Source organism: Eleutherodactylus coqui, chromosome 8 (genome assembly GCF_035609145.1).
Source record: "Eleutherodactylus coqui strain aEleCoq1 chromosome 8, aEleCoq1.hap1, whole genome shotgun sequence".
Lineage (NCBI taxonomy): Eukaryota > Metazoa > Chordata > Amphibia > Anura > Eleutherodactylidae > Eleutherodactylus > Eleutherodactylus coqui.
This window is the reverse complement of record NC_089844.1, coordinates 19,616,013-19,643,928: the sequence shown is the minus strand read 5'-3', so window position 1 is coordinate 19,643,928 and position 27,916 is coordinate 19,616,013. Positions and strand designations below refer to the sequence as shown.

General features: G+C 46.1%; 1 protein-coding gene across 1 annotated transcript in view; it reads right to left on the bottom strand.

Annotated features, from left to right (window-relative positions):
* The window catches only part of DPP10 (dipeptidyl peptidase like 10), a 143,360-nt gene that overhangs the window by 61,553 nt on the left and 53,891 nt on the right, over positions 1–27,916 (bottom strand). Inside the window, exons 4-5 of the mRNA XM_066575248.1 lie at positions 9,871–9,965; positions 5,014–5,088 (exon numbers count right to left, since the gene is read on the bottom strand). Coding sequence (XP_066431345.1) covers positions 5,014–5,088; positions 9,871–9,965 — 170 coding nt within the window. The remainder of the gene's footprint in view (positions 1–5,013; positions 5,089–9,870; positions 9,966–27,916) is intronic.

Here is a 27,916-nt window from a genome sequence, read left to right as displayed (position 1 = left end):
ATCTATCACTGGTCCTTCATCTATCACCGATCACTCATCTATCACTGGTCTGTCATCTATCACCGATCACTCATCTATCACTGGTCTCTCATCCATCACCAATCACTCATCTATCACTGGTCTGTCATCTGTCACCGATCACTCCGATCACTCATCTATCACTGGTCCTTCATCTATCACCAACCACTCATGTATCACTGGTTCCTCAGTCCCTCATCTATAACTGGTAACTCATCAATTGCCGATCACTCTGATCCCTCATCTATCACCTGTCATTAGGGTCTCTCAGCAATCAGCAGTCACTCATACACAGTACCACCAGTCACTCAGCCATCACGGGTCACTTAGGTCTCATTGACCAGCCAGGACAATTCAGCGTTAAGAGTAGTTACGGGAAGGCAGACGCTATTAATCTGCGGGTTTGGCTCAGTCAGGTGAATCAGGACATTTCCCAACAAACAGTAACCATTAAGTTGCAGACTAATTTCCTGTATTTAATGTGATGTAAACACTCGGAGGCCCCGGACTAATCCATATAATTGCTGCGACATGATTGCTTCTGGTTAATTGCGAGAGATCAATTAACCCATAATTTAGTTTCCAGCCTCTGACACCGCAATCCTGACATTTCTTGTAATAAATGAAAATTTAAGCACATCAGTGTGGTCATAGCAGGATAATTACTCATCTATATTCTGGAATGTTCCAGCCGTGCCGGGTGGCTGGTGGCACTCGGCTTCAGGGAAGTGCTTGCTTTAGTCCTTTACTGGGCAATGCTGGACGGGTCACCCGAGAGGTCGAGCCTTATGGTCATTTATCAACGTAGAATAGGCAAATGCAGAGTCATCTGTACAAATGGACGCACGTGGCGGCCAAGTGTCAGCAAGTCGCCTGCTGAACGTCGGCTTCGTGTGTCTGGTAGAAGTGTACGACGTTCCGTCATTGATTAATCTTGGATCAATACCAGATTACACCCTCCCCGTCCTGGTTGGACACTTTCCCTCCACTCATTGCTGTTTGACCTGTTGTTGTAACAAAGAAGACGTACGGAGATTTCAGACTGACCGAAATAATAAGCTGAGAAACAAAGAGGGTCATCACCCCATCATTTACCCAACATGCCCCAATGAGAAGAGCCTCCCGCAGAGGGAAATATTCCAGCGCTGACACAATCAATTACGATCAATGGGAAGCGATCATTTTGGAAGCATGGACACATAGACCACATGTCCACTGCATACCCACGGCCAGCAATGAGGTGACGCGTGTGTGTCCTGTGACCCTGCTGTGAAAAGAACCATGAAATCTGGGGACACCCCCACTATTATCAGCGCCATGTCTGAAGTTATCGCTGCTGAGAGTTCGGGAGCAGGAGCCCCCCAGAAATAATTAAGACAAGAGCTCTCTATCAAGCATGGTGCGTCTGTGGATGGAGCTGCACTCCAATGACCCATGGATGGTGCTGCACTCCAATGACCCATGGATGGTGCTGCACTTCAATGACCCATGGGTGGTGCTGCACTCCAATGACCCATGGGTGGTACTACACTTCAATGACCCATGGGTGGTGGTGCACTTCAATGACGCATGGGTGGCGCTACACTGCAATAACTTGTAAAGACGCTGCACACCAATCACCCATGTATGGCTCTGCATTCTAATGACCTGTAAATGGGTCTGCTCTCTAATAACATATGGACGGCGCTGCACTCCAATGACCCATGGAAGGCGCTTCACTCCAATGACACATGGACGGCGCTGCACTCCAATGACCTGTAAATGGTGCTGCACTTCAATGACACCCAGATGGACCTGCACTTTAAGGCTAACAACAAAGTGTGTTATCCTACCATATGCTGCAGCGCCCAGGGCACAGCGGGTGACAATGACCATGGGCAGCACTGCAATCCAATTACTCATAGGTGATACTCAACTGCAATGACTTGTGGACGGCGCTGCACTCAAATTAACCATGGTACTGTATGCTAATGACCTGTAAATAGTGTTGCGCTCCAATGACATGTGGACGGACCTGGGCTCCAATGACATGTGGACGGACCTGGACTTCAGTGACATGTGGACAGACCTGGACTCCAGTGACATGTGGACGGACCTGGACTTCAGTGACATGTGGACGGACCTGGACTCCAGTGACATGTGGACGGACCTGGACTTCAGTGACATGTGGACGGACCTGGACTTCAGTGACATGTGGATGGACCTGGATTCCAGTGACATGTGGACGGACCTGGATTCCAGTGACATGTGGACGGACCTGGACTCCAGTGACATGTGGATGGACCTGGACTCCAGTGACAAGTGGATGGCGCTGCACTCCAAAGACACGTGGACGGCGCTGTGCTCCAATGATATGTGGATGGACCTGGACTCCAGTGACATGTGGACGGCACTGAGCTCCAATGACATGTGGATGGCGCTGTGCTCTTATGACATGTGGACAGCACTGCGCTCTTATGACATGTGGACGGCGCTGCGCTCTTATGACATGTGGACGGCGCTGTGCTCTTATGACATGTGGACAGCGCTGTGCTCTTATGATATGTGGACAGCGCTGTGCTCTAATGACATGTGGACAGCGCTGTGGTCTTATGACATGTGGACAGCGCTGTGCTCTAATGACATGTGGACAGCGCTGTGCTCTTATGACATGTGGACGGCGCTGTGCTCTTATGACATGTGGACAGCGCTGTGCTCTTATGACATGTGGACAGCGCTGTGGTCTTATGACATGTGGACAGCGCTGTGCTCTAATGACATGTGGACGGCGCTGTGCTCTTATGATATGTGGACAGCGCTGTGCTCTTATGACATGTGGACGGCGCTGTGCTCTTATGACATGTGGACAGCGCTGTGCTCTTATGATATGTGGACAGCGCTGTGCTCTTATGACATGTGGACGGCGCTGTGCTCTTATGACATGTGGACGGCGCTGTGCTCTTATGATATGTGGACAGCGCTGTGCTCTTATGACATGTGGACGGCGCTGTGCTCTTATGATATGTGGACAGCGCTGTGCTCTTATGACATGTGGACGGCGCTGTGCTCTTATGACATGTGGACAGCGCTGTGGTCTTATGACATGTGGACGGCGCTGTGCTCTTATGACATGTGGACAGCGCTGTGCTCTTATGACATGTGGACGGCGCTGTGCTCTTATGACATGTGGACAGCGCTGTGCTCTTATGACATGTGGACAGCGCTGTGCTCTTATGACATGTGGACAGCGCTGTGCTCTTATGACATGTGGACGGCGCTGTGCTCTTATGACATGTGGACAGCGCTGTGCTCTTATGACATGTGGACGGCGCTGTGCTCTTATGACATGTGGACAGCACTGCGCTCTTATGACATGTGGACGGCGCTGCGCTCTTATGACATGTGGACGGCGCTGTGCTCTTATGACATGTGGACAGCGCTGTGCTCTTATGACATGTGGACAGCGCTGTGCTCTTATGACATGTGGACAGCGCTGTGCTCTTATGACATGTGGACGGCGCTGTGCTCTTATGACATGTGGATGGCGCTGTGCTCTTATGACATGTGGACAGCGCTGTGCTCTTATGACATGTGGACAGCGCTGTGCTCTTATGACATGTGGACAGCGCTGTGCTCTTATGACATGTGGACAGCGCTGTGCTCTTGGGAAGAACACACTCACGGTTTGCTCACGCTCTCTCTCTTTGGGGATCACTCTCCTCTAATGCTAGAACAGTCAATCACATTTATAGCCTCACTCATACCACATGACAGGACATACATTGATACATTCACAGGCAATCTCCAGGCATTTGCAGACACTTAACCCCTCACACGCTGCAGCTGCGCAATACACATAACAGAATGACAAGACAGATTTGCACAGCACACCTACATAAAACATAACATTATAGTGGGGGCCAGGAAAGCAGAGCCACACCTCCACTATTGTAAGGTCCCCAGTTGAATTAGGGGTAGCCATTGGATTTAGGGTCAGGGTCAGATCTAGGTCGAGGTCAGATTTAGAGTGCAGGTAAGTTAACCCCCGCAGCAGCTTTTAAAAAAATGTAATTTAGCAATAAGAACAGAAACTTTTATTAACACATGTAATCCACAAATGGCCATCAGTCACCTCCCTGTGTACAGAACGCCTGACCACCGGACGTTGTAACACCGCAGCGATACACTCAGAGCGGGCAGAAGGTCACAGGAGAAAGCAAACAAGTAAATGACACTTCCTCATCTGCCGCTGCTAACCGGCGTTTTAACTTTTTTTCTGGACAACTTATCCAAAAGTCACAAACGGTGAATATTTTTTGCTGACAAAGTTGAAAACTGTTTTTAATGATAAAGACTATAAATAATACAAGTATACCATGGAGAATATGGATGTGAACACTACAAGTAATGCAGGTATAGAGCGCAGGATACGTATATGGAGACTACAAGTAATACAAGTATACAGCGCAGGAAACGTATATGGAGACTACAAGTAATACAAGTGTACAGCGCAGAATATGGATATGGAGACTGCAAGTAATACAAGTGTACAGCGCAGAATACGGATATGGAGACTGCAAGTAATACAAGTGTACAGCGCAGAATACGGATATGGAAACTGCAGGTTATACAAGTATACAGCGCCGAATACGGATATGGAGACTGCAAGTAATACAAGTGTACAGCGCAGAATACGGATATGGAAACTACAAGTAATACAAGTGTACAGCGTAGAATACGGATATGGAGACTGCAAGTAATACAAGTATACAGCGCAGGATACGGATATGGAGACTACAAGTAATACAAGTGTACAGCGCAGGATACGGATATGGAGACTGCAAGTAATACAAGTATACAGCGCAGAATACGGATATATAGATATCAGCAGCATTATTATTGTGACCTGTAACACCCTGAGAATCACTATTCTGCACAACCTCCTCCAGCTTCAGATAAATCACTGACCATGCCCTAATTTTACACATTTGGTGACCCTCAGTAGGGCAGGCTCACCTGCTTCACGTCGTAGGCCAGGAGCACGTAGCGCTGGTCCGGGGACAGAGAATATCCAGAAGCTTTGAACGTCACCTACAAGGAGAAGTGCAGAGAGTGAGAATCCAGAAGGCCGAAACTGAGTGAGGAGAAGAAGAGCCGTAAGCGTCCTCATCAGGTCAATGTCATGTCCCAAACCTCCCGGCCCCTATGGTCAACGCTCATCCTCAACGACTTGTTAGGGGCTGACGACTCTCCATACTGGGGATCCATTTCATCACCAGAGGGTCTGATGAGGGTGAATATATTGCCATGAAAGTTCCTATCCACACTTCAAAAACCCACAGTGCATACACTGAACTTATCCACAGTCCCCGGTTACCCCAGAACAGTGGTGGCAAACCTATGGTATGTGTGGGAGAGGCGGCACGCAGAGCCCTCCCTACTGGCACCAGCCGCCATTGGCCGCTCACCACTTGTAAATACCGGCAGGGCCACGGCTCCCCTGCTGGCATTCACTCAGCTGCGCTGCTAGCGGCGCTGATCCCGGCGCACACTGTATGCAGCCGGGATCCTCCTCCCACATCCCCCGATGTCTCCTACTACTTGGTTCCGCGAGAGCATCAGGAGGAGGTGTCCGGCAGCACACTGATGTCATAGTGTGCACCGGGATCAGGGCCAGCAGCAACGCCGAGCAGAGGAGAATCAAAGCTTCCATGAGGAGGAAGGGGTAAGTATGTGGGTCCCAGGGGTGGATGGGAGGTGTCACTATGATACTGGGGGCGGCTGTGGGGTGTCACCATTACACTGGGGTACGCCGTGGGGTGTCACTATTACTACTGGGGTACACTATGGGGTGTCCCCATTACACTGGGGTACACTATGGGGTGTCACCATTACACTGGGGTACGCTGTGAGGTGTCGTCATTACTACTGGTGCCACTGTGGGATGTAACTATTATTCCGGGGGCCGCTGTGGGGTGTCGCTATTATTCTAGGGGCCGCCATGAGGTGTCGCTATTATTCTGAGGGCCGCTGTGGGGTGTCGCTATCATTCTGGGGGCCGCTGTGGGGTGTCGCTAGCATTCTAGGGGCTGCTGTGGGGTGTCACCATCACACTGGGGGCCGCTGTGGGGTGTCGCTATCACACTGGTGGCCGCTGTGGGGTGTCGCTGTCTCACTGGGGGCCGCTGTGGGATGTCGCTGTCACACTGGGGGCCGCTGTGGGATGTTGCTGTCACACTGGGGGCCGCTGTCACACTGGGGACTGCTGTGGGGGGTCGCTGTCACACTATGGGCTGCTGTGGGGCATCACTGTCACACTGAGGGCCGCTGTGGGGTGTCGATGTCATACTGGGGGCTGCTAATGGAGGTCAGTATTACTGCTGGGGGAGGGGTCACTATTATCGCTGGGGCATGTTTACATGTGGCAGAAATGGGCAGGGCTGTTTCAATATAGACAGGGTGCAGATTTTAACTGCTTTTTGGATTCGGAAATGCTGCAGAATTTTCCACAGAAATTTCCGCTGAGGACATTCTGCAGTGTTTCCGCATCCAAAAAGCAGTCACAATCTGCACGCTGTCTATTTTGAAGTGGCCCAGTCCTTTTTAGAACGACGGGGGTAAAATCATACATAGTGATAAGCCCCGCCCCCTGAAGAGTTGCCTTAAATATGTGGGTTTTGAGTTGTAGTTTGGGCACTCGGTCCCTAAAAGGTTCACCATCACTGCTCTAGAATGTCCTTTTGGCATAATCCGGGCCAGTATATGTGGAATAGTAGAGACGCCCTGTTGGCAACTGCATGTACAAGAGACGACTATTCCCCGAACTAGCTGCTTCCGCAAGAATTTGGGAGATAATCGGCTGGAAGATTAGATTGTGAGCTCCTGGGTCACAGATGATGGGAGTGATACATTGTGTGTGATAGGGAGATTAGATTGTGAGCTCCTGGAGTCAGGGATGATGGGAGTGATACATTGTGTGTGATGGGGAGATTAGATTGTGAGCTCCTGGGGTCAGGGATGATGGGAGTGATACATTGTGTGTGATGGGGAGATTAGATTGTGAGCTCCTGGGGTCAGGGATGATGGGAGTGATACATTGTGTGTGATGGGGAGATTAGATTGTGAGCTCCTGGGGTCAGGGATGATGGGAGTGATACATTGTGTGTGATGGGGAGATTAGATTGTGAGCTCTTGGGGTCAGGGATGATGGGAGTGATACATTGTGTGTGATGGGGAGATTAGATTGTGAGCTCCTGGGGTCAGGGATGATGGGAGTGATACATTGTGTGTGATGGGGAGATTAGATTGTGAGCTCCTGGGGTCAGGGATGATGGGAGTGATACATTGTGTGTGATGGGGAGATTAGATTGTGAGCTCTTGGGGTCAGGGACGATGGGAGTGATACATTGTGTGTTATAGGAAGATTAGATTGTGAGCTCCTGGGGACATGGATGATGGGAGTGATCCATTTTGTGAGATAGGAGATTAGATTGTGAGCTCCTGGGATCAGGGATGATGGGAGTGATACATTGTGTGAGATAAGAGATTAGATCGTGAACTCCTGGGGGCAGGAATGATGGGAGTGATCCATTTTGTGAGATAGGAAATTAGATTGTGAGCTCCTGGGATCAGGGATGATGGGAGTGATACATTGTGTGAGATAAGAGATTAGATCGTGAGCTTCTGGGGGCAGGGATGATGGAAGTGATCCATTTTGTGAGATAGGAGATTAGATCGTGAGCTCCTGGGGTTAGGGATGATGGGAGTGATACACTGTGTGTGATAGGAAGATTAAATTGTGAGCTCCTAGGGTCAGGGACGATGGGAGTGATCCATTTTGTGAGATAGGAGATTAGATTGTGAGCTCCTGGGATCAGGGATGATGGGAGTGATACATTGTGTGATATAGGGAGATTAGATTGTGAGCTCCTGGGGTCAGGGGTAATGAGAGTGATACATTGTGTGATATAGGGAGATTAGATTGTGAGCTCCTGGGGTCAGGGGTAATGAGAGTGATACATTGTGTGATATAGGGAGATAAGATTGTGAGCTCCTGGGGTCAGGGGTAATGAGAGTGATACATTGTGTGATATAGGGAGATTAGATTGTGAGCTCCTGGGGTCAGGGGTAATGAGAGTGATACATTGTCTGTGACTTAGGGCACCTTTACACTGGCGATAAAATCGAGGGAGATTTGTGCATTGCGAGACGCACAAATATGAAACCAATTCTTTTGAATGAGTTCATTCACATCTGCAATGTTTTCCTGCATAACAACGCATTGTGAAGCGATGCAGAAAAAAAATTGCAGCATGTTCTTTCTTTTGGCGATATCGCCCATTGCTTTCAATCGGTACGGCAGCAGCAGCGTCGGCCCCATTGAAACCAATGGGAGACCATCATAATGCCCTGCTGCGGCTGTAACAGCTGCAGCAGGGGATTTCTTCAGCGATCTTCTCGCATTGATTTCAATAGGGCCAGCTGCTATCGCCGGACCGATTGAAAACAGTGGAGAACAGCGCCATCTCCTGCTGCGGTTGTGACAGCCGCAGGGGAGATGAAAAGAACCTTGTGAAAACGCCTCACATCCAGGTGGTTTCAGGACTGCGAGGACGATATCAGACCATGAATTATCACCCTCGCCAGTGTGCAGGAGCCCATAGGGAGATGAGATTGTGAGCTCCTGGGCGCAGGGATGATGGGAGTGATACATTGTGTGTGATGGGGAGATTAGATTGTGAGCTCCTGGGGTCAGGGATGATGGGAGTGATACATTGTGTGTGATAGGAAGATTAGAGTGTGAGCTCCTGGAGTCAGGGATGATGGGAGTGATACATTGTGTTATAGGGAGATTGGATTGTGAGCTCCTGGGGTCAGGGATGATGGGAGTGATACATTGTGTGTGATAGGGAGATTAGATTGTGAGCTCCTGGGGTCAGGGATGATGGGAGTGATACATTGTGTGTTATAGGGAGATTAGATTGTGAGCTCTTGGGGTCAGGGATGATGGGAGTGATACATTGTGTTATAGGGAGATTGGATTGTGAGCTCCTGGGGTCATGGATGATGGGAGTGATACATTGTGTGTGATGGGGAGATTAGAGTGTGAGCTCCTGGGGTCAGGGATGATGGGAGTGATACATTGTGTGTGATAGGAAGATTAGAGTGTGAGCTCCTGGAGTCAGGGATGATGGGAGTGATACATTGTGTTATAGGGAGATTGGATTGTGAGCTCCTGGGGTCAGGGATGATGGGAGTGATACATTGTGTGTGATAGGGAGATTAGATTGTGAGCTCCTGGGGTCAGGGATGATGGGAGTGATACATTGTGTGTTATAGGGAGATTAGATTGTGAGCTCCTGGGGTCAGGGATGATGGGAGTGATACATTGTGTGTGATAGGGAGATTAGATTTGGAGCTCCTGGGGTCAGGGATGATGGGAGTGATACATTGTGTGTTATAGGGAGATTAGATTATGAGCTCTTGGGGTCAGGGATGATGGGAGTGATACATTGTGTTATAGGGAGATTGGATTGTGAGCTCCTGGGGTCAGGGATGATGGGAGTGATACATTGTGTGTGATAGGAAGATTAGAGTGTGAGCTCCTGGAGTCAGGGATGATGAGAGTGATACACTGTGTGGGATAAGGAGGTTAGATTGTAAGCTCCTGGGGACAGAAATGATGGGAGTGATACATTGTGTGTGATGGGGAGATTAGATTGTGAGCTCTTGGGGTCAGGGATGATTGGAGTGATACATTGTGTGAGATATGAGATTAGATTGTGAGCTCCTGGGGTCACAATCTGTCACCCCACAATGTGGGGGCAGTCTGTAAGGAAATGTGGGGGCTACATAAACAAAAAAAGTACTTACAAATGTGGAGTTTTCCAGAAGCATTGTGGTTTCATTGGTTTCTGCATTGATTTTGAAGACGTAGCCATCCCTGTTCTTATATACAATCTCATGATCTGAAAGACAAGAGGAAAGTGGAGAACTGAATGGTAGACGTCACAACTCCCTCCACTACATATACCGCCTGCGCTACACAGAGCCAGCGCCACGCATCACGCCCCACGCCCGCGGCCTGAAGCTGTGCTGAGCATCCTGAAATACGCTTGACACTTCAGATTAGCAATATAAGCGCTGAGAGTGTTATATACAGCATCCTGATAATCCAGCACAGGAGCCATTGTCATTCATCTACCCTCTTGTGGTGTCGTCTAGTAGAGAAGCCTTCTGAGATCGCACAGCCCCTCCTTCTTCGCTTTATACTTCCAGCCCTAACTGTTCCCGTATTTCTAGAACCGCACCATATAAATCTTACCAGATCAATCTCTGCGTAATCGCCTCATAAGAGAGGAGATCCTGCTCCCATAGACTGTACATACATGGAGCTGGATCATCTCTTCTTCTCTATTATCTCGATCTCTGCCAAACTCTGCACATAGAGAAGAGAAGATCCTGCTCTCTTATACACACCACACATGGAGAAGAGGAAATCCTGCTCCCCTATCTCTATCTCTCCCATTCACACAATACATAGAGAAGGAGAGATCCAGCTCCACTATCTCGATCTTTCCCATATACTATACATACATAGTGAAGAAGAGATACTGCTCCACTATTTCGATCTCTCCCATACACTTTACATACAGAGAAGAGGAGATCCTGAACCCCTATCTCTCATATACAGAGAATCAGTAGCAACATGGAGGACATTATAGAGAAGTACTGGGCAGTATAGCTGTGAGTCAGTAAAACACTTACTATTAGCTGCAGCACCACCTCTATGTATCTCTCATATTCTCTCTCACCTGGCTTTTCCTCCCTTTCCCCTTCTATGGACAGCAAATAATCTGATCTGTCAGATTAGTATTAATGATGTCTACCAAGACAGATATTGCCACTTTTTGAAAGTGAGTGAACAGTTTGAGAGGTAAGGGGTTGGAAGGGAGACGGATAAGTGGAGACAGAGGCAATTTTCTCTAACAAGGTATACAGTATTCGATTGTTTCTTATATTTGCCGCTACTATTGATTTATAGTTTATTCTTGCGGCCGTGATTCATATCTTTGTGCTGTCTGTGTCTTCAATGGACTTTCCATAAACGGCACACAAACCCATAATAGTCAATAAGGATGTTCACACGCTTGGATACAAGATGTGATGTGGGCAGGCATGGAGGCTCTAGTACCCTGTTATACCGCCTCTAGCTTGGATACATGATGTGATACAGGCAGGCATGGAGGCTCTAGTACCCTGTTGTACAGCCTCTAGCTTGGCTACAAGATGTGATACGGGTGGGCAGGGAGGCTCTAGTACCCTGTTGTACCGCCTCTAGCTTGGATGCAAGATGTGATACAGGCAGGCATGGAGGCTCTAGTACCCTGTTGTACCGCCTCTAGCTTGGATGCAAGATGTGATACAGGCGGGCATAGAGGCTCCACAACCCTGTTGTACCACCTCTAGCTTGGATACATGATGTGATACAGGCAGGCATGGAGGCTCTAGTACCCTGTTGTACCTCCTCTAGCTTGTATACAAGATGTGATACGGGGCATGCAGGCATACAGATTCTATATAGTATCCTACCGCATATTGTTCCACATTTGCTGTTACTGTGCCTCTAGATCATGTAAACTAGTAGGCTGTCGCAGTTGGCGTCCCGGATGGTCCCATACGTGTTCTACTGGTGATAAATCTGGTGACCAGGCAGCCATGAAAGTGTGACAATGTTGTGGGAGCTTCTGTGACCCCCTTGTGTGTGCGGCCGAGCATTATCCTGCTGGAAGCCGCCACGAGAGGAACACATGCGGCTGCAGGATGTCCTGAACATATCGCTGAGCTGTCATTGTCCCTCGTACCACTACTGGGGGGGGTGGACCGACCAGCAGGGGGCAGTGTGCCGCTCCACAGCAAAAGCAGGATTCAGGCGCTCACCCCCAGGTCTCTAGACACGTACACAGCCGTTGTCAGTGGTTAAACTAAACCTGGATTCATCACTGAAGACAACCTGGTTCCCCTCCGTAACGTCCAGTTTCATCCGTCACAACATCACTGCAAACGGAAGCGATGGTGGGTGTCAGAGACCGTACATGTTATAGGGACTGTGAGACCAAATGTCCTTCAGCCAAGCGCCTGGAGATGACTCCAACAGACACCGGGGTGTAACAAGGGCGCCACCTGTCTCTGGATGGTGGACAACAAAATATTTGGAGCTGCTGGTGCTTGTCGGATGATCAGACGCTCCTCTCTACTGGTGGTCTGTCGGGGGTCCTGAGCCCGGTCACCTTGTGTGCCCCCATCCACTGGACCCAACAACTCCTAACAGTCTGATCAGACGCTCCTCTCTACTGGTGGCTTGTAGGGGCGTCCTAGGCCTGGTCACCTTGTGTGCCCCAATCCACTGATCCCAACACCCCCTAACACTCTGATCAAAATGGCCGGTGGGGGACAATTCATCATTACAACCATCCAGCTTCTCACATCCCAATAATGCGCCCCTCTCAGACTCTGGTAACGGGGTAAAATCTCTTCTCTGCGTCGTAGAGACGTCTAGTGGCCAACAAGCTCTACACAAGCTGAAGAAGAGGTCACTACACACAAGGAGCCTCTGAGAGCCTTGAATAGGCAAAGGGGGGGAGGGGAACCACTTTTAGGGCCTCCAGTGACAAGACCGTCCATTTAATCACCACAACTCTCATCATTTACAGATCTACCTGAGATGGAACCGCAGGACGGGATTTACAGCAAAACAACAATTACTGTTTTTTGTTTTTTTACAAATACTGTACAAGGGCAGATATAAGCAGCACATCCCTCAGCATGCAGACTCCCCTCAATATATGATGGGGATGTGAGTGGTTGTTCATCAGTATTTTGCTCTTCCATTTAGCAATGTGGCTGTCTGTATGCTGAGTGATGTGGTTTCTGTAGCCAGCCCTGTATTTTGAATCAGTGAACAGTCATCCCTCATCTATCGCTGAAGTTACGTTACAGAGATCCCTGCGATACATGAAAATCCGCAAAGTAGCGGCGCTATATTTACACAAATGAATCTGTGGGGTAAACTGCCAAACAATTGCAAAAAGTAAACAAACAGACCGATGCTACAATGGGTAAGCCAATCAGCGCCCTATACAGAACACATTCCATCAGCCAATAGTGTGCCCGGTACATTCTCGCGTTGGCAAGAGCTAGTGGCGTACTGGATTTCCTGTATGCAGCACAAAATTCCACGATATAGCGAAAAACTCAGCGAAAACACAATTATATATGGTCTATCTAAAATCCGCAATGCACTGAAGCAATAATTGAACGGCGATATAGCAAGGGATCACTGTATATGGCTGCATTCTGTGATTGTTTTGAATTGGTATATGCCTCTTCTGTAATTTGTAGGTGATCATTGTTCATAGCCCAAAAATGGTTGTTCTCCAAGATGAACTTGCTTCTCCATATTATTAGGTAAAGATAACAACTCCTTCCTGTGACGAAGCTACGATGACAGTTCACCTCCATTTAATGACGATGAGAGAATGATGCTCCTCCGTTACTAAGCTGAGGAAACTGCTTTCCTCCCTGTTACTAGGCCGTGAGGACTGTGCTCCTCCCTGTTCCTAAGCCGAGAGAACTGTGCTCCTCCGCGTTATACTAGGCCGAGAGGACTGTGCTCCTCCATGTTACTAGGCGGAGAGGACTGTGCTCTTCCCCGTTACTAGGCCGAGAGGACTGTGCTCCTCCATGTTACTAGGCGGAGAGGACTGTGCTCTTCCCCGTTACTAGGCCGAGAGGACTGTGCTCCTCCATGTTACTAGGCTGAGAGGACTGTGCTCTTCCCCGTTACTAGGTTGAGAGGACTGTGCTCCTCCCTGTTACTAGGCTGAGCGGACTGTGCTCCTCCCTGTTACTAGGCAAAGAGGACTGTGCTCCTCCCTGTTACTAGGCTGAGCGGACTGTGCTCTTCCCTGTTACTAGGCCGAGAAGACTGTGCTCCCCCCCATTACTAGGCCGAGCAGAGTGTGCTCCTCCCCTTTACTAGGCCGAGAGGACTGTGCTCCTCCCTGTTACTAGGCCGAGCGGACTGTGCTCCTCCCCTTTACTAGGCCGAGAGGACTGTGCTCCTCCCTGTTACTAGGCTGAGAGGTCTGTGCTCCTTGCTGTGAGTAGGCCGAGAAAACTGTGCTCCTCCCTGTTACTAGGCCGAGAGGACTGTGCTCCTCCCTGTTACTAGGCTGAGAGGACTGTGCTCTTCCCTGTTACTAGGCCGAGAGGACTGTGCTCCTCCCTGTTACTAGGCTAAGCGAACTGTGCTCCTCCCTGTTACTAGGCCGAGAGGACTGTGCTCTTCCCTGTTACTAGGCCGAGAGGACTGTGCTCCTCCCTGTTACTGGGCCGAGCAGACTGTGCTCCTCCCCATTACTAGGTTGAGAGGACTGTGCTCCTCCCCGTTACTAGGCCGAGCAAACTGTGCTCCTCACCATTACTAGGTCGAGAGGACTGTGCTCCTACCTGTTACTAGGCTGAGCGGACTGTGCTCCTCCCTGTTACTAGGCGGAGTGGACTGTACTCCTCCCTGTTACTAGGCTGAGCGGACTGTGCTCTTCCCTGTTACTAGGCCAAGAGGACTATACTCCTCCCCGTTACTAGGCCGAGTGGACTGTGCTCCCCCCCGTTACTAGGCCGAGAGGACTGTGCTCCTTCCTGTTACTAGGCTGAGCAGACTGTGCTCTTCCCTGTTACTAGGCCGAGCAGAGTGTGCTCCTCCCCTTTACTAGGCCGAAATGACTGCCCTCCTCCCTGTTACTAGGCCAAGAGGACTGTACTCCTCCCTGTTACTTGGCCGAGCGGACTGTGCTCCTCCCTGTTACTAGGCTGAGAGGACTGTGCTGCTTGCTGTGAGTAGGCCGAGAAAACTGTGCTCCTCCCTGTTACTAGGCCGACAGGACTGTGCTCATTCCTGTTACTAAGCCGAGAGGACTGTGCTCCTCCCTGTTACTAGGCCAAGAGGACTGTACTCCTCCCTGTTACTAGGCCGAGAGGACTGTGCTCCTCCCTGTTACTAGGCCGAGAGGACTGTACTCCTCCCTGTTACTAGGCCGAGAGGACTGTACTCCTCCCTGTTACTAGGCCGAGAGGACTGTGCTCCTCCCTGTTACTAGACCGAGAGGACTGTGCTCCTCCCTGTTACTAGGCCAAGAGGACTGTACTCCTCCCTGTTACTAGGCCGAGAGGACTGTGCTCTTCCCCGTTACTAGGCCGAGAGGACTGCGCTCCTCCCTGTTACTACGGTAGGCCAAAAGGACTGCCCTCCTCCCTGTTACTAGGCCGAGAGGACTGTGCTCTTCCCCGTTACTAGGCCGAGAGGACTGTGCTCTTCCCCGTTACTAGGCCGAGAGGACTATGCTCCTCCCTGTTACTAGGCTGAGCGGACTGTGCTCCTCCCTGTTACTAGGCTGAGCGGACTGTACTCCTCCCTGTTACTAGGCTGAGCGGACTGTGCTCTTCCCTGTTACTAGGCCGAGAGGACTGTGCTCCTCCCTGTTACTAGACCGAGAGGACTGTGCTCCTCCCTGTTACTAGGCCAAGAGGACTGTACTCCTCCCTGTTACTAGGCCGAGAGGACTGTGCTCTTCCCCGTTACTAGGCCGAGAGGACTGCGCTCCTCCCTGTTACTACGGTAGGCCAAAAGGACTGCCCTCCTCCCTGTTACTAGGCCGAGAGGACTGTGCTCTTCCCCGTTACTAGGCCGAGAGGACTGTGCTCTTCCCCGTTACTAGGCCGAGAGGACTATGCTCCTCCCTGTTACTAGGCTGAGCGGACTGTGCTCCTCCCTGTTACTAGGCTGAGCGGACTGTACTCCTCCCTGTTACTAGGCTGAGCGGACTGTGCTCTTCCCTGTTACTAGGCTGAGCAGACTGTGCTCTTCCCTGTTACTTGGCTGAGAGGACTGTGCTCCTCCCCGTTACTAGGCCGAGCAGAGTGTGCTCCTCCCCTTTACTAGGCCGAAATGACTGCCCTCCTCCCTGTTACTAGGCCAAGAGGACTGTACTCCTCCCTGTTAATAGGCCGAGCGGACTGTGCTCCTCCCTGTTACTAGGCTGAGAGGACTGTGCTGCTTGCTGTGAGTAGGCCGAGAAAACTGTGCTCCTCCCTGTTACTAGGCCGACAGGACTGTGCTCATTCCTGTTACTAAGCCGAGAGGACTGTGCTCCTCCCTGTTACTAGGCCAAGAGGACTGTACTCCTCCCTGTTACTAGGCCGAGAGGACTGTGCTCCTCCCTGTTACTAGGCCGAGAGGACTGTGCTCTTCCCTGTTACTAGGCCGAGAGGACTGTGCTCTTCCCTGTTACTAGGCCGAGAGGACTGTGCTCCTCCCTGTTACTAGGCCGAGAGGACTGTGCTCTTCCCTGTTACTAGGCCGAGAGGACTGTGCTCCTCCCTGTTAGTAGGCCGAGAGGACTGTACTCCTCCCTGTTACTAGGCCAAGAGGACTGTGCTCCTCCCTGTTACTAGGCCGAGAGGACTGTGCTCTTCCCTGTTACTAGGCCGAGAGGACTGTGCTCTTCCCTGTTACTAGGCCAAGAGGACTATGCTTTTCCCTGTTACTAGACTGAGAGGACTGTGCTTATAACCGTTACTAGGCCGAGAGGACTGTGCTGCTCAATGTTACTAGGCCTGGAGGACTCGGCTCCTCCCTGTTACTAGGCCGAGAGGACTGTGCTCCTCCCTGTTACTAGGCCGAGAGGACTGTGCTCCTCCCTGTTAGTAGGCCGAGAGGACTGTGCTCCTCCATGTTACTAGGCCAAGCAGCCTAATATTCATGTTTCTTTCCCACAATTCTGTAGTCAATACACAGTAGTATAATGTTGAGATCTGCGAGACGCACCGTATAGTGAACCCCCCATATGACATCCCCCACAGCTGCACCACATTCGTCTGTATGATTTCTGGTCTGGAATAATAAGACCTATTGGCTCAGATCTCTGTGATGATTTGTAAGAAGTTGTCCCCCAGTTAGAAGGTAACGGGGCCACAGGGAGAGCATCATTATGACCGGGCGGCGGTGTAAATCACTTCATCATCCAGCCTACAAACACAAAAGCGCCTTTATCTCATGCGGGAAACAGAGACGTAAGCAGCAAATTATCATTCCCAGCACACGCCGAGGGGGAACCATAACTTCTCACACACCTCCTGTGCTTCTGATGGGTACACCAAGCCTGAAGCTGAGAACGGCGCAAAACCCGGACAGCGAGGACAAGTGTAAAATAATGACACCATACAAAACAGCGCTGGCGGCACGTACATACGATTATCCCTATTATTGCTGGGCCTCCTAAGTTTACCATTGTGCTGTGTAATGTCATTGTGTTGCCCCCAGAGAGGTAATAGATGACAACCATTATAGGCGCCAACAGCAGGGGGTGAGAATGAGAGATAAATGCCTCAAGCCTCATACCTCGCACTCTGCATTATGGCTTACATAGTCTTGAATACCTACATTATTATTAGATTATTACTAGGTTATAGATGGTTTACAGACTATTATATACAGTTCTATATCCACTGTACAGTACCTATAACTAGATATAGGGTTACCATGTATTAAATAGATGAATAGTTGGTATAGAATGTATTATAGTTTTATATGTAGTAGATAGCATTCTATATAGTTGTATATGTGGTGTACAGTATATTATGTGGTGTAATATTGTATTATATACAGTGGATATAAAAAGTCTACACACCCCTAGTTAAAATGCTATGTTTTATCATGTTACAAAAATCTGACAAAGATTAATCATTTCAGATTCGGATCCGCAGCAAAACGCGGGCATCGAAAAGCCATGCGACCCACAGCACATACGCAGTTAACATTGCATATGGGCTGCGAGTACCTGCATCATCGCTAAGTGACGGCGCGGGAAATCCAAAAAATATGAACGGTACTGCGCAAGACTGACGGCGAGCCGCCGCGATCATCCACAATACAAGAAGATAAGGTACGTCCGGTCACCAGCCGGGTTCTCAGACGGAATCCACTGCGGGCCTCCTGCATGCGGAATCCGGTCCGCCCGCGTGAGACCAGCCTCAATGTGACCCATTATCTGTACAATTCTACTAACAGTCAAACTGGATGGAAAAATTAGACAAAATAATGTAGGTGTATAAGTATGCACGTCCTGGAACTAATACTTTGTTGATGCACCTTTTGACTTTATAACAACATTCAGTCTCTTTGGGTCGATGTCTATCAGCATGGTACATCTTGACTTGGTAATCTTCTCATATCTATCTATCCATTTCATATCTATCTATATTCTATCTATCTCACATCTACCGTATCTATTTATCTATCTATCTCATATCTATCTCTCTATCTATCTATTTCATATCTATCTATATTCTATCTATCTCATATCTATCTAGCTATCTCACATCTATCTATCTCACATCTATTTATCTCTCATCTATATATCTCATATCTATCGATCTGTCTATCTATCTATCATCCATCTCATATCTGTCTCATATTTACCTAGGTATCTAATATCTATCTGTCTATATCATGTTTCTCCATCTATCTAATATCTATCTATTAATCTATCTCATATCTATCAATTTGTAATCTATCTACCTACCTATCTCATATCTGTCTATTTTTCATCTATCTCATATCTATCTATTTCATATCTATCAATTTTTCATTTATTTATCTATCTCATATCTATCTGTCTATCTATCATCTATCTCATATCGATCAATTTATCATCTATCATTTCTATCTCACATCTATCTTTCTATCTACAGTATCTATCTATCATCTATCTGATATCTATTTATCTATCTATTTATCTAATATCTATCTAATATCTATCTGTCTGTCTATCTCATGTCTCTCTATCTATCTCATATTTATCTATTTATCTATCTATCTATCGATCAATCAAATTATCATCTATCTATCTCATATCTATCTCACATCTATCTAATATCTATCTATCTTTCTCACATCTATATATGTTATATCTATCTATTTATATCTATCGCACATCTATCTATCTATATTCTATCTATCTCATATCTATCAATCTCAAATCTATCTATCTATCTATCTAATATCTGTCTGTCTATCTCATGTCTCTCTATCTATCCCATATCTATTTATTTATCTATTTTATATCTATCAATTTGTCATCTATCTATCTATCTATCTAATCATCTCACATTTATCTTCTATTTATCTATCTATTTATCATCTATCTCATATCCATCTATCTATCTAGCTATGTATCTATCTACTATCCATCTATCTATCCAGCTATCTCATATCTAACTAATCTATCTATCTCATATCTATCTATCTATCTATCTATCTATCTATCTATCTATCTATCTATCTATCTATCTATCTCATATCTAACTAATCTATCTATCTCATATCTATCTAATCTATATATGTTATATCCATCTTAATATCTATCTATCTATCTCTCATATCTATCTATCTAATATCTATCTTTCTGATATCTATATATGTTATATGCATCTTCCTATCTATCTTTCTATTCTATCTATCTCATATCTATCTTTATTTTATCTAACTACCTATCTCATATCTATCTATCTCACATCTATTTATCTCTCATCTATCTATCATCTATTTATCTATCTATCTATCAATCAATCATTTGTCTTATATCTATCTTTCTATCTATTATCTATCTCATATCTATCTATCTATCTAATATCTATTTATTTATCATCTGTCTATCATATCAATCTATCTCATATCTATTTATTTATTTATCATCTATCATATCAATCTATCTATCTCATATCTATCTAGCTCACATCTATCTAATATCTATCTATCTTTCTCATATCTATATATGTTATATTCATCTTCATATCTATCTGTCTTATATCTATATATGTTATATTCATCTTCATATCTATCTGTCTCATATCTATATATGTTATATCCATCTTCATATCTATCTATGTCATATCTATCTGTATTCTATCTATCTCATATCTACCTATCTAATATCTATCTGTCTGTCTATATCATGTCTCTCTATATATCTCATATCTATCCATTTATCTATCAATTTGTCATCTATCTCATATCTATCTATCTATCTATCTATCTATCAATCTATCATCTGTCTATCTATCATCTATCTATCATATTTATTTATTTCAAACCTATCTATTTATCTATCTGATATCTATCTATCTATTAATCATCTATCTCATATCTATCTATCATCTATCTCATATCTATCTGCCATCTATCTCATATCTATTAATGTATCATCTATCTAATCTATCTCACATCTATCTTTCATCTATCTATCATCTATCTATCATCTATCTATCTATCATCTATCTATCTATCTATCTATCTATCTCATATCTATTTATCTATCTATATATCTAATATTTATCTATATATCTAATATCTATCTATCCATCTATCTAATATCTATCTGACTGTCTATCTCATGTCTCTCTATCTATCTCATATCTATCTATTTATCTAATTCATATCTATCATCTATCTCATATCGATCAAATTATCATCTATCTATCGCATATCTATCTATTTCACATCTATCTATCTTTCTCATATCTATATATGTTATATCCATCTTCATATCTATCTATTTATCAACCTATACCACATCTATCTATCTTATATCTATCTATATTCTATCTATCTATCTAATATCTAGCTGTCTGTCTCTCATGTCTCTCCATCTATCCCATATCTATCTATTTATCTATTCCATATCTATCAATTTGTTATCTATCTATCTATCTACTAACCTATCTCATATTTATCTATCTATATATCTAATCATCTTATATCTATCAATTTATCTTCTATTTATCTATCTATCTCATATCTATCTAATCTACTTATCTCATATCTATCTAATCTATATATGTTTCAGTGGGAAAAAAAGTATTTAGTCAGATCCCAATTGTACAAGTTCTCCTGTAATTGACATCATAGGTAGACCTCAACTATGAGAGACAACATGAGAAAACAGATCCAGAAAATCACATTGTCTGATTTTGAACGAATTTATTTGCAAATTATGGTGGAAAATAAGTATTTGGTCAATAACAAAAGTTCATCTCAATACTTTGTTTTATATCTGTTATTGGCAATGACAGAGGTCAGACGTTTTCTGTAAGTCATCACAAGGTTGGCACACACTGTTGCTGGTATGTTGGCCCATTCCTTCATGCAGATCTCCTTAAGAGCAGTGATGTTTTGGGGCTATCGCTGGGCAACACAGACTTTCAACTCCCTCCAAAGGTTTTCTATAGGGTTGAGATCTGGAGACTGGCTAGGCCACTCCAGGACCTTGAAATGCTTCTTACAAAGCCACTCCTTCGTGGCCCTGGCGATGTGCTTATTGTCATGCTGAAAGACCCAGCCACGTTTCATCTTCAGTGCCCTCACTGATGGAAGGAGGTTTGCACTCAAAATCTCACGATACATGGCCCCATTCATTCTTTCATGTATACGGATCAGTCATCCTGGTCCCTGCAGCAGAGAAACAGCCCCAAAGCATGATGTTGCCACCCCCATGCTTCACACTAGGTATGGTGTTCTTTGGATGCAACTCATCATTCTTTCTCCTCCAAACATGACGAGTTGTGGTTCTGCCAAACAGTTCTACTTTGGTTTCATCTGACCATATGACATTTTCCCAATACTCTTCTGGATCATCCAAATGCTCTCTAGCAAACTTCAGTCGGCCTCGGACATGTACTGGCTTAAGCAGGGGGACACTCTGGCACTGCAGGATCTGAGTCCCTGGCGGCGTAGTGTGTTACTGATGGTAGCATTTGTTACGTTGGTCCCAGCTCTCTGCAGGTCATTCACTAGGTTCCCCCGTGTGGTTCTGGGATTTTTGCTCACCATTCTTGTGATCATTTTGACCCCACGGGGTGAGATCTTGCGTGGAGCCCCAGATCGGGGGAGATTATCAGTGGTCTTGTATCTCTTCCATTTTCTAATTATTGCTCCCACAGTTGATTTCTTCCCACCAAGCTGCTTGCCTATTGCAGATTCAGTATTCCCAGTCTGGTGGAGGGCTACAATTTTGTTTCTGGTGTCCTTCAACAGCTCTTTGGTCTTCACCATCGTGGAGTTTGGAGTGTGACTGCTTGAGGTTGTGGACAGGTGTCTTTTATACTGATAACAAGTTCAAACAGGTGCCATTACTACAGGTAATGAGTGGAGGACAGAGGAGCCGCTTAAAGAAGAAGTTACAGGTCTGTGAGACCCAGAAATCTTGCTTGTTTGTAGGTGACCAAATACCATATATTCCGGCGACTGGGAGTATAAGATGACCCCCAAACTGTCGCCTTATACGCCAGGAATACGGTATAAAAAAAAAAAAGCAGTAGTCACCTCCCCCGGCGTTCTGCGGCGCTGCTGCAGGCTGTCGCTCCCTCCTCGTCCCCCACAGAGCACTGCTTTCTGGATGAGGGGCTTGAAATCCCCGCCTCCAGAAAGCTAATGCTGTGATTGGCTAACTCACGTGGCGTTAGCCAATCGCAGCCATTCAATGACATCATTGAATGGCTGTGATTGGCTAACTCACGCGGCGTCAGCCAATCACAGCCATTCAATGTTGATGTCATTGAATGGCTGTGATTGGCTAACGCCGCGTGAGTTAGCCAATCACAGCATTAGCATTCTGGAGGCGGGGATTTCAAGCCCCACATCCAGAAATCAATGCTCTGTCAGGGACGAGGAGGGAGCGACAGCCTGCAGCAGCGCCGCAGAATGCTGGGGGAGGTGAGTACAGCTTTTTTTTTTTACACTTTTTTTTTGTATAACCGGCGTATAAAACGACCCCAACGGCAGAGCAGAATTTTCGGGGTTAAAAGGTCGTCTTATACGCCGGAATATACGGTACTTATTTTCCACCAGAATTAGCAAATAAATTAGTTAAAAATCAGACAATTTAATTTTCTAGATGTGTTTTTTCATGCTGTCTCTCATAGTTGAGGTCTAACTATGATGTGAATTACAGACGAGAACTTGTACAATTGGTATCTGACTAAATACTTTTTTCTCCATATCCATCTTCATATCTATCTATCTATCTATCTATCTATCTATCTATCTATCTATCTATCTATCTATCTATCTATCTATCTCATATCTATCTATCTATCTCATATCCATCTATCTCATATCTATCCATCTATCTCATATCTATCTATCTCATATCTATCTATCTATCTATCTATCTATCTATCTATCTATCTATCTATCTATCTATCTATCTCCTATCTATCTATCGCTGGTATAAGTTATACATCTCCCTGTATATACTTGTATAAATACACACTTTACACACAATTAAGAAACGCATCAAAAACACATTCTTTTTTTTAATAGTGTATGCAGTTTCCTAATAACGTACGTGTTCTTTAAATACCACATGCAGTCTTTTAATGTGTTTTTCTTAATTGTGGTTCAAAAGTACAACAAAAACATGAATGCGCCCTAAGGCCACTCTCGCACATGCGTTCAGAAAAAGCACCTTGAAATCGTGGCATTTTTAGGCAATTTCGGGCGGCAGTTTTGAACGCATGGCACAGCGTTTGACAGCGCTTTTTAAGGCACCCCATCATTGTGATGGGTGGGGAGGTGCTTTAAGAAAACGCAAAAATAGAACAGATAGCTCTTGAAAATCGTGGTGTCAGGAACACAGCATTCGAGCGCAGGTTTGAATAACCCCATTAAAATCAATGGGAGCATTGCATCGCGGTTAGTACGGTGTTCAGGACGCCGTGCTAATAGGGGTAAAAGCGGTGTGTGCGTGTGTGAGAGAATAGCCTAAGGGGCTACAAACAAATGAGTCATGTTTGCAAAGATTTCGCCAAGGGGCTAGATAATGTATAGAAATTCGTTTTGCAGCTGTATGCAGCACGATCTAGGCATGGGTACAGGAGTGGGGGTGTGGAGGCCTGGGGGGCCCCCGAGCTGAACTTTCGCATCGGGGCCCCTGAGCCTTTAGGCAAGCCCCTGTTTTGCCCCCCTTCTCCTGACTGACACCTTCCAATAATCACATCCATTTGATGGCCTGTAAGATCTTTACCGACCAACTAAGAAAACGTCAGGAGAATCCTCCAAGAAAAGCCAAACTTTATATGGGGGAATCAGAACCCCTGTAGATAATGGCAACGGAGCGCTGACTACTAGCTACCAGGAGTCTAAATGTGATTGGCTAATTCGCAGCAAATTTACAAACGCTAGTGGGTAGTCACCCTAAGGGCTCATGCCCACGGCTGGGTCGGATTATGACTGCAAAGTATTGCAGCGTAATCAGACCTGGCGCCTCCCAGAGACCCTATACTCACTTCTCCGGATCAGCCGCGAGTGTCTTGCCCGGCGAGCTGGCGCGCATTTGCAGTGCATGACGTGCCGGCGCTGGGCTGTGACGCGGATTCTCACTGTACTTCCGCAGTGCTTACTACGGAAGTGCCGTGGGACGGACGGGTTCCATTGACTGCAATGGTAGCTGTCTGAGCGATTTGCAACACAGAATAAAACGTGCCGAGATTTTCTCCCGCAAGCGGAAAATCACAGTTGATTACCGCTCGTGGGCAGGGGAGTTTCATTTGACAGCATGTCTAGGGATGGACATTGCGGCGGAATTCACGGCGGATGTCTGACCGCAAATTCCGCAGTGGTAATCTGTCCGTGGGCATAAAAGATTTCAGTTTGTTTTTCATTGGAATTGTACAGATAATGGGTCACATTGACGGTGGACATAAATCTGAAATGATACATCTTTCTCAGATTTTTTCAAATGACAAAAAGCTGGCATTCTAACAGGAGTGTCATAAGAAAAAGGTGATTTACATCTCACTAATGGGCAGTCTGCCTGTATTCTGTTTGCGCAGAAAACAGCAGCTTAGCAGTGTGTATGTGTACACATCAGAACAATAAAGTGACTAAATATTGCATCAGAATCAAGCTCAGTACATAAATACAGCACCAGAACCAAGCTCATAACATGAATACAGCACCAGAACCAAGCTCATAACATAAATGCAGCACCAGAACCCAGTGCATTGATATAAACACAGTCCGAAAACCAAGCCCATGACATAAATACAGCCCCAAAGACCAAATGCACACAGGCAGAAATTCCGTGGCGGAATTTCCCGCAGAATTTCCGCCCATGCCTGCTGCCATAGGATCGCATTACATAATGCAATCCTATGTAGACAGCCGTGATTTGACCGTGTGAAAATATGCTTGGTAAACAAATCACGGCATGTCCTATTTCTGTGCGAGCCTCGCAAAGGCTCGGGCAGAAACGCCGCTGGTACGCGCCAGCTCTGGTCTATGCATGTGCGACAGCACAGCGCAGAGCGAGATGCCGGGAGAAAGTGAGCGCCGGGTCACTGCAAGGGCACGGCTCGCATCTCGCAGCGGGATCCGACCCGGTCATCTGCAGGAGGCCATAAGCAAGCTCCTAACATAAATACAGCACCAGAACCAAACTCATGAGATAAATACAGCACCAGAACCAAGCTCATGTGATAAATACAGCCCCCAAACCAAATTCATGACATAAATTCAACCCCAGAAGCAAGCTCCTAACATAAATACAGCTCCAGATCCAAGCTCATAACATAAATACAGTCACAGAACTAAGCAATTGCATTTTGGAGGTGCTGATGGGCTGACAGTGGAGCCTTCGAACAATTTTGACCATTTCTGCTCATCTACTAATTTGTGTTAATCTCATAATTTCTGTAATACACTTGCATTCAAATTTTAGTTGCTTTACCACTGTAAATCACGTTTCAAGCAGCTTCCACTAGAGGTCTCTGTTCCAGTTTCTCTGCAATCGACACTCTGTCGTTGGGTACAGAGCTTCTGTAGTAACAAGGGCATTTCCATAGCAACAGGACAGGAGCTATCTTCACAGGCAATTGCCGTGCACACACAGGCTGCAGACTGACAGATCTGCAGACACTGCTTCTCTGGCTATTACAGCATCTGCATGTGCGTCTATGCACACATTATAGTTGGTTTACTAACCATTTGGTCAGAATGACTGTATTGTCCTTAGGGAGCAGAGGGGCGGGCATTCCGGTACTGCCTCCTTGTTAATTGGACAAGAGACAGCGCAATGCAGCAGAACTATGAGAGTTAATGCAGTCATTGAGGCAATACACCTTACTGAAAAATGTGCATAAAATCGAATTTTATCACCTTCTATGTGCGTCCCAATACTTTTGTCAACATACTGTATTTTATGGGGGATTCCATCTTTTGCAATATGATGCAAAATTGCGCCATTCTCCATCAGATGTACACTTTCTCCACAATAGTCATTGGATATTAAAAAAACACAAGTATTTGGAGAAACATCATAAAACGGTGTTTTTTCTCTTCTAAACTGCTGGAAGGAAGACTGAATTTGATCACAGAATACATAGGAACGTATACTGAGACACATGGAACTCATATTAGGGCCCGGGGGCCCCGTAATGAGCCCAAGAAACCTGTAATGAGGCAGACAGAACTTATAAGAAAGCGCAAATCAATATGGTAGAAGTAGAGTGTAGTGACCCAGAGTTAGCGTGCATTCGTACTTGTCTCTGTAGGGTATATGTGTTTGTCATATTGGCACTGTTAAGTGTTGTAGACTGTAATGTGATGTGTAGTGGTCCAGACAGGGCACTAGGAGGTTAATGGTGTTGTGTCAGTCTAGTCTGGTTATGTGTCTGGTCTGTCTTAACCTGTTGTGCACGTGAGAGAGACAGAGTAACTGGATTTGGGGAGTACAGATGTAATGAAGAAGAGAAATGTTCTGAGATGTGTGCGTAGCTTGCCCCGGGAGCACCCCAGCAAAGGTCCGTCAGATAACTTAGACTGCGGATATACAAAGGGAAAAAGAGTGACTCCAGGATACAAACTTCTTGAGGGAAGAAACTAGAAACAAGTGTTTGCATAATGCTGTGTAATGGAACTGTACCGTTTGGTTTATAAGTAAAGAGAAAAACCGCGTGCCTCCGGTTTTGGAAAAGTATTCCTTTGACTGTGGACTCTGTTATTTTCATTGACCATTTGAAAGGGGCACTGGCGTCACGAAGACAACCAGGTATCAAGCCGTTCCCTACACAGGTGTTATTTACGGGTCCTGCAAGCGGCTGGGACAACTATGCTTTAGGCCTAAGAGGAGAAGATGGCAGAGCCACCCGTGACAGAGTAAATTCTCCACTCCGCTATCTTCCCCAATGCCAAAGGGTGGCACCGAGCTGCCGCAACAGTACAAGAGTCTGATCCAAACAGCCAGAAGTCCAGTCCATGCAGAGCTTCACCACAGCTCGCTGCCCATCCATACAGAGTGCAGCATTGCACCATATCACTATATACAGGAGATGTATAACTTATACCAGCTGTACATATATACAGAAGATACCCAGGTTTTACCAACATTTCTACCAGCTATACATATATAATTATATACAGGCGATACCTAGGTTATACAGACTTGCTCCATATCACAACATACAGGGAGATGTATAACTTATTTATATGTACCGCTGGTATAAGTTATACATCTGCCTGTATATAGTGATACGGAGCATGCTGGTATAACCTTGGTATCTCCTGTATATAATTATATACATGTACCGCTAGTATAATTATATATAGGAGATACCCAGGTTATACCAGCATGCTCCATATCACTATATACAGGGAGATGTATAACTCATACCAGCGGTACATATATAATTATATACAGGAGATACCCAGGTTATACCAGCATGCTCCATATCACTATATACAGGAGATGTATAACTTATACCAGCGGTACATATATAATTATACACAGGAGATATCCAGGTT